General features: G+C 39.9%; 1 protein-coding gene across 2 annotated transcripts; it reads right to left on the bottom strand.

Moving 5' to 3' along the window:
- Positions 1-319: 319 nt before the first annotated feature.
- Positions 320-7,491, bottom strand: zcrb1 (zinc finger CCHC-type and RNA binding motif 1). Of its 2 annotated transcripts, none has more exons than XM_063501405.2 (8): positions 7,290-7,491; positions 5,056-5,145; positions 1,769-1,797; positions 1,511-1,622; positions 1,291-1,398; positions 1,067-1,176; positions 898-979; positions 320-735 (listed from the first exon to the last, which is right to left on the bottom strand). In XM_063501405.2, exons 1-8 carry the CDS (start codon positions 7,455-7,457, stop codon positions 595-597), a joined length of 840 nt encoding a protein of 279 aa, XP_063357475.1. In that variant the 5' UTR covers positions 7,458-7,491; the 3' UTR covers positions 320-594. The 2 variants fall into 2 exon arrangements, with proteins under 2 accessions (XP_063357475.1, XP_063357474.1); XM_063501404.1 differs by lacking the exon at positions 7,290-7,491 and adding an exon at positions 5,269-5,410 and having other exon boundaries at positions 322-735; positions 5,056-5,160.
- Positions 7,492-8,279: the final 788 nt, after the last annotated feature.

Consider the following 8,279-nt stretch of genomic DNA (forward strand, 5'->3'; position numbering starts at 1 on the left):
ACCTCCAAAAAGACCAGTGCCTTGCTAAATAAACTGAGGGTAAAGGTATTTGACTGGCCTGGCATCTGTGGGGCATCCTCAAATGGAAGGTGGAGGAGCTCAAGGTCTCTAACATCCACCAGCTCCATGATGTCATGAACTCCATGCCCCACAGAGTTAAGGTAGTGTTGGAAGATAATGGTGGCCAATGAAAATATTGACACTTTGGGCACAATTTGGACATTCTGACCTAGGGGTGTACTCACTTTTATGAGATACTCTGCGTGTATATACATATACGTATATATGTTTTTTTTTAAATGTGAATATTGTGCTGAAATAAAATATTCATAATCACCTTTGACATTTAATAGAAAACTGACAGCATATAAAAAGATCAGATTTTATCTACAACCAGCCAAAGCAGTACCCAAACTGTTTGGCTTTTTTTTTTTTAAATCTGATTTTGCACTTAAAACATTGGATTTTTTGTGTCAATTCTAACTTTATCAACATATGATTAAGTTTGAAACATATTTTACACCTGCACAAAAAAAAAACAGCTCAAAAAATGTCCATATTTATCCAAATAAAACGTTCAAGTCTATGCATCCATTAGTCACTGAGCTCCTCCTCATCACTGAAGTATGCGCTCTTTTTGATCCGTGGCTTCTTGGAGTCTGACGACGTTGAAGCGTGAGCATTATCCTCTGCCAGCTTCTTCTGTTTTTTCTGTTCTTCCTCAATACAGGCTTGCTGGAGGGCAACAAATAGACAACAAATATGTCAGTGCTGACAGTTTTTCATTTATTTTGAGTCAGACTTTCCATAATGTAACTTTGCAACTCATAATGCAATCCTCTGAATCAAAACTTCTAGATATGTTTAGGTAGATATTTCTTGTCTCTGCATCCTTACCTGAAAAGCTATGGCTTGGCTTAGGCTATCTAGAGCCGGGTCTTCTCCCTCTTCCTCACTTTCTTCTTCTTCTTCTTCTTCACTAAAAGTAAAATAAATAAATAAATAAAAATGTAGATGTACTGTGATATATTCTGTTGCACAAATATATATGTCACAAATTACATACGTTTGCTCGGGCTGTTGAGCCTTTTTCTTCTTTTTCTTTTCTTTCTTCTTCGGAGGTTCCCTCTCTCCCAGCATGTTTTTGGGACATGCGTAGCTCAAATGTCCGGAATCCTGACATGTGCCATTGTGAAAACACAGGAAAACTATCACAATTGCATTTCTAACTTTAGTTAGAAATGTAGTTAGCCACACAGGACCCCCCCAAAAAAGTAGATATTTACTGACCCCACATTCGTAGCATCTACTTTTGTCTGTGTAGTTCCGTCTCCTTATAAATTCTGCTGCTCGTCCATTATCTATGGCAATGCTGGCTTTAACCGTTCTGCCAAATAACTGGGAGGCAAAAATATTTCACTCGCTTGCATCCATTACAGAAACATCGCTGGCAGAAAGCCTCTGGGTTACGCTTAGTGAAAAATCAGTATATAACCTTGCACAGGCTCACCTGTTTGTTGTTCACTGCTCTTGCACAGTTATGAGCCGACTCTCTATCCAGGAAGAGAACAAACGCCACTCCTTTACTCTGCCGAGTGTTTTTATCCTTAACCACCGTGACCCTGAGAGAAACCATCATATTTATTAATACCGGTGAGGAAACGACTGAGGCAGTAAGTGTTACATCGCTTCGAAGCTACCAAATTATTGCATTCTGTTGCATCATTCATTGCTTTAAATGTATAAAATAAAATAAAAAAATACTTACTTTACAACTTTGCCATATTTGCTGAATAGCTGAAATGACACACAGTGATTTGTTTCAGTGAGAGGTTCTTGGATTCAGAGACTGCTGGGGAATTTCACTCTTTTCATGCATAATAAACATATAGCAAGGTCCAAATATACTTAGAAACTGAAGGAGCTGTCACTTTAGCTCACTTTACAGTTATATAATGACTGTAGGCTTAAGGTGCAAACAGCCAGCTGTAATATCAGGGTGTTCACATAGAAAAACTGGTGTGCTAGGTAACATAAAAACACCTGGATGACAACATCGGGGAATAATCATATGACCATTTCTATGATAAAGTAATACCTGTTTAACACATCTACACATCAGACATAGCATTATGTTTGCCTCCCTAATATCGCCTGGTCCTCCTTTTTTGCCAAAACAGCCATGGTGACTTATCAAGCCATGGACTCCACTAGATCCCTGAAGGCGTGCTGTGGTATCTAGCACCAAGATGTTAGCAACAGAACCTTTAAGTCCTGTAAGTTGCGATGTGGCGCCTCCATGGATCAGATTTGTTTGTCCAGCAGATCCCACTTGACACTTGATTAGATTGAGATCTGGGGAATTTGGAGGCCAACTCCTCAAAGCATTCCTTAATCATTTTTGCTTTATGGCAGAGCGCATTATCCTGCTGAAAGAGGCCACAGCTATGAAGGAATACAATTTCCACGAAAGGGTGCACATGATCTGCAACAATGCTTAGGTAGGTGTCAAAGGAACATCCACGTAGATGGTAAGACCCAAGAGTTCCCAGCAGAAATCTCTGTCAGCTTGGCTTCTTTTCATAGTGCATCCTGATGCCAGGTGTTTCCCTGGTAACAAACACAGACCAGACCATCTTCTTCCATTGCTCCATGGTCCAGTTCTGATGCTCACGTCGCCATTGTTGGCGCTTTCTGTGATAAACAGGTCAGCCTGGACACCCTGACTGGTCTGGGGCTGTGCAGCCCCATAGGCAACAAAGTGTGATGCTCTGTGTATTCTGACACCTTTCTATCAGAACCAGCATGAACCGTTTTGGCAGTTTGAGCCACAGCGGCTCATCTGTTAGATCAGGCTTCACTCTTCACGTCCATCAGTGAGCCTTGGCCACCCATGACCCCGTCACTGGTTCACCACTGTTCCTTTCTTGAACTACTTTTGATAGATTATCCAAGTCTAGGATTCACTACAGAATCTAATGAAGATGTTCCCAAACTAAAGCTCAGAATTCACAGCACGCTGTAAAACATGGGGAAGGCAGTATGCATGGCTTCCAGTAGCAATGGGTGACAGAAGATAGAAGGAGCTGGATGAATTCTGAAGAGTACAGAGATATACTTGACAAAATGACATCCTCAAACCCATGCCAAATTTGAGGATGGCACTTTGCACTAAATCTGAAATGTAACCCAAAATATAATGTGCATGCAAACCAGGAATTTTTGAAGGCCGAATGATCTGCCTGAACCAATTAATTAATCTCACCTGAGCATGTACTTTGCTGGCAACAAACCCAAATAGAAAGACCCTCGAACATATGACCAAAGAGAGAAGTGGGGTGTGCCACGAAGGAAGTTAAACTGAAAGCCAAGCTTTCTTTGCTTAAGCCTCTTGACAAAACCTAAAATCCCAGTCAGAGATCACAGGTGTCACAACTGTGGTTATTAACTTTCCCTGTTAAGTCAGGCTTTCTGCTTCAGGCTTTTTATGTGCCTACATAAAAGGAGAGTTGACATGTCATGTGGCTCATCTTCAGTTAATTCCAACAGCTTCATTTACAGACATTATCTGAGGAACAAGTGAGAAACGTCTATAAAGAAATTCAAAGAATAAAACTAGAAAAAGGCATCAGCTGTGTGCAAATAAGTCGAGAGCAAATGCTACAGAAGATCATTTATCTTAATCTCATACATTAATATATTTATTCTACCACCATGTGTACTCTCAGTGCTGCTGTTTATTTCTAATGTAAAAGCTGCACATTCGAGCTCTGAAACTTTAAACTCAATCAACTGACACTGTCCTACAGCCTAATGATGGGGATGTGGAAGTTACTTTTCTTTGTGGCCAGATCAAAGTGAAATATTCTTGGCAATTACAAATATCAGATCATTAATGTATAAAACAAATTCCTTAGACTCTATATCATACTTGCAGAAAACTAAAAAATCAAAAGTATTAATAAAAATATACCACATACAGCCCATTTTAAAACTAAAGTCAGAAAATAACATGCTCTGGACCACATTCACACATGACCATGTGTTTAATTTAGTTCCCATGGTGATCTAAGCAGGCAAAAAGAAAATGCATGGCAAAGCATCACAAAATAGGAAACCCAATTTTTGGTGATGTCCATGACTTTAAATGTCAGGCAGTCATTGCTTGAAAACTATTTCGTATATTAATAAAGTGAAGCGTTTATGTATCTTCTTGTTCTCTTGACAGCTCCCTTTATGAGGTCGCCACAGTGGATTATTTGGTTCCATCTCACCCTATCACTAGCATCCTGCTCTGGATAATCTTTTTCACAATTTTGATGAATCTTCTCTGGTTGACCTTGGGTATTTAAATCATTCACATTTACTACCTCTATCCTGCACCTTCACTGCTAGACCTATCTCCCTTCACACACGTATTCTGTCTTGCTTTTACTGACAGACTTTCATTCCTCTTCCATACAGGTTTTCTTTCATCTTCTCCCTACTCTCACTACAGATCACAATGTCCTCTGCAAACATCATAACCCACGGAGACTCCTGCCTGACCTCATCTGTCTGGCGAGCCCTAATGTAATCCCACCCCCACTTTCACCCATCTATCAACCCTACCACATACCTCACCGCTGTCTCTCTGTCCTTATCCATGTCCTGCAACCAAGCACTCATCCTTCTCTGCCCCTCCTGACTTCCTCATGCAGTATCACAGTTCATATCACATGCTTTCTTCAAAACCACTATGCAACTCCTTCTGACCTTCTCTGTACTTCTAAAAAATACTATCAAAGAATCCGCCGCGTTTTTAGGATTTGTTCTTGAAGCCATACTGCTGCTCACTGATGGTCACCTCTCTTCTTAACCTTCTGTTCAACAACTCTTGAAGATCCAGAGCCCCAGAAACAGGAGCATAAAATAGCTGCAGTTCCTAGACGCCTTTGTCCAATCCCTTGAATGAAAGCTGAAAATCTTTACAACATTTGTTCTTATATTTTTTTAATTTCAAGTTTGTGGTGGTGGCACGGGACAAACACTTAAGAGTTACAGGGACAAACTTACCTTGTGTAGGTCATTGTTGGTGAGAGAGAATGGCAGGTTCGAAACATAGACGGTACTTTTGCTTGGTGCCAAACCCCCGCTCATACTGGACTCAAATAAAACACCCTGAAAGACACATGATGGTCATAAAGCACACAACCAGCAGTTCAGCTTAATACATCCACTATAAACACAGCATTATTCAATTTAACGTTAATTCGAGCAATTGCCTACCTTCACAGTAGTTCTTACCAACACCACACCGTCCGCTAGAATAATGCCAAAGCTGTTAAAAAATGTGGTGTGTAATTTTATTTACACGGAGCAGTTGTTCAGCAAACGGGAAAAAACGCCGTATATTGTGCGTCGCACTTTGATGACGTGAACAACGTAAATAACGACCGTAACTACCGGGAGAAGCTAAGCTAACTGGGCGACAGAGGAAAGTAAGCTCGGTTTGTTATTTTTCAGTTAAATTATTTACCTCTATAGTTTATGTAGATGAAGCCGCAATCTGACGTACATATTAAAGGATTTTGTTGGTGGCCTTAACGATATATTAACTTACTACACAAGCGTGCTGGTGTTTGGTGCATGCATTGAAGCTAGCTAGTTAGCCGTGATAGCAGCCTGGTTTACATCGCAATCAGTTGTAAATTTACCACAAACAGTAGTGATGATTTGTTAATGATAGTGTTTAGTTGCCATCAAGCTGATGGCTATGTTGACTACGTTACTGCGGATCAAATGTACTTTGACATGTCACGTTAGGTCAGTCTTCTTCTTTTGGCTGCTCCCTTTGGGGGTCTCCACATTGAATCATCTGCCTTCATCTTACTTTATCATTAGCATTCTCCTCTGTGACACCAACCCTCCACGTCCTCCTCAACTACATTCATGAATCTTCTCTGTGGTGTTCTTCTTTTACTCCCACCTGGCAGCTCCATTTTCCACATCCTTTGTCCAATATATCCACTATCCTTCCTCTGTACATGTCCAAAAATCTATGCTTTGCCTCTAACTTTGAGAGCTATCCCTCTGATGTACTCTGTCCATCCTGGTTACTCCCAATGAAGATCCTAACACTTTCAACTCTGTCACCTTCAGCTCAGTCTCTTGTCTTTTTGTCAATGCCCCCCCCCCCCATCTCCAAACTACACATGACATCAGTTCTCACAACCATCTCTTTTCACTCTTGCTGCTGTTATTCTATCACAAATCACCCCTGACATTCGTCTCCACCCACTCCAACCTGCATGCACTCTCTTTTTCACCTCCACGTTAGGTCATACAACCTGCACAAAGTAATCTCAGCCTGCTCACTTGCATTTCAGACCATGTGCCCTGTCTTGTCTTTGATGTTTTCTGCTGATGTCTGCTCTGAAGTCTTAACACTTTATATGAACTTTCTTTACAGATTGTTTTGAAGATCTTACATTTCGAGAAGCCCAAAAAGCAAAAAAAAAAATTTTTTTTTTTAAATAAATAAATAAAACAAACAAAAAAGTAAGTTATTAACAATAGACTAAACACTAACACACTAGAGAACACTGATGTGATACTAGTTTAGGGAGATCATATGTAGAACTTGTACCAATATTCAAAACGTTTTATGTATTAGACAAGTTCTTTTTGCAAAAGCTGCTTTTGTGTTGAAGCCTGCACATGTGTGAGGCTAAAAAGGTGCTTCACTTCAGACAGTTTCAGATGAAACATTAGGGAACCATGAGATTCAAGGCATCTAAATAGAACAATGTCATCTGTGTTGGCCCTCAATTTCATGTCAGATGGCTTCTGAGAAAAAGTTCTATTTAATACTTTATTAATATTGCAGCTCGAAGAAGCTAGTCCGACCACACTTGAACAGAGACAGTGCTAGTGATAACAGTATGTTTCACTCTTTGCCCGTTTCAGTGACTTACAGGCGAGAAAGGAGTATACGGGAGGTGTATGATGAGCGCTTTTTAACAGACAGGCCGGTGAGCTCCTCTTTATCACTGCATCCCATTTAATAATTCCCACATGCAAATTATGCCTTATTACTTTTCTTTATTTATCCCTTGACAATTGCTGACTTTTAATTTTAATAATTTTTATTTATTTTTTTGTAGATGGAGAGTGAATAATAAAATAACACCAGGAATCTTTTTAAAGATTTATTTTCAAGTTGCCATAAGCTCTGGCTCAGACTTTTCTTTCACGAAATCTGAACAAGAATAAAAAAAGGTATATGTGTGTGTGTATAGGGTCCATACCCACGGGCGGCTGGAGGGGTTGAGCGAAGAGGCCCCTTTGGGAGGCCAGAAGATGACTACGGCCGTGGTGGCTACGATTATGAAGGAGGTCCCCGCTTTTACCCAAATGGAGGCGGACCCCGGGGTTACCATGAAGATCAGAGGGCTTACCATGGAGATGGCCCTCATTTCCCTGCTGAACGCAGAGCCATTCCACCTTCAAGGAGGGTAAGAGGTTTTTTTTGGTATATTGTAATCAAATAGGTGAACTACATATTTTCAATCAAAAGCAAGCAACCTTGTTCAAAGTCTCTACAGTTTAGATATTTCCCATAATATTGTAAGTTTAAGGAGCCAATCCAAGGACAAAGTAGTTAACAATATAATTTAAGATAATTTGAAACGTATATGTACTATAGGCATCTATTGAACTCTTCTTCTTAGACTTTTAAATTCCATTTATAGGGATTGCGTTGCTCTTTAATTTTTCTGCTTTTTTCCCTATATTACTCTTTAGAGTTTGTGTTTACATTTGAGTTCTAAAATTGTAAGTGTATCTATCCGTCATTTCAGCTAGTTTGTCATTTGTCGCTTATCAGTGGGTTATGTATGCAAAATTAAATACAATGCTTTTTGTCATTTTACACTATTTTTAACCAGATACTGAGTTTTTTTCTGTCTTAAGAGATAACAAATAATATAGAAGTGGCGAATAAAAATGATTTTTTTTTCTCCACATTTTCTTTGTTGTGTAGGAGGACTATCCTTACAGAGTACCCAGGGATGACCCCCACACAGGGCGGCCTTTGGAGTTTGGGTAAACTGTTTGTCTTAAGATTTGTTTTAATATTAGCCTTATCAGCCACATTCTGTATGTATACAGTATTCCATCCATCCTCTTCTGCTTAATCTTATCAGGGTTGCAGTGGGGCTGGAGAATATCTCAGTTAACATAGGGCGAGAGACAGGGTACACCCTGGACAGGTCGCCAATCTGGCACAGTGCTAACAC

This window comes from Pelmatolapia mariae, linkage group LG17 (assembly GCF_036321145.2).
Source record: "Pelmatolapia mariae isolate MD_Pm_ZW linkage group LG17, Pm_UMD_F_2, whole genome shotgun sequence".
NCBI classification, from domain to species: domain Eukaryota; kingdom Metazoa; phylum Chordata; class Actinopteri; order Cichliformes; family Cichlidae; genus Pelmatolapia; species Pelmatolapia mariae.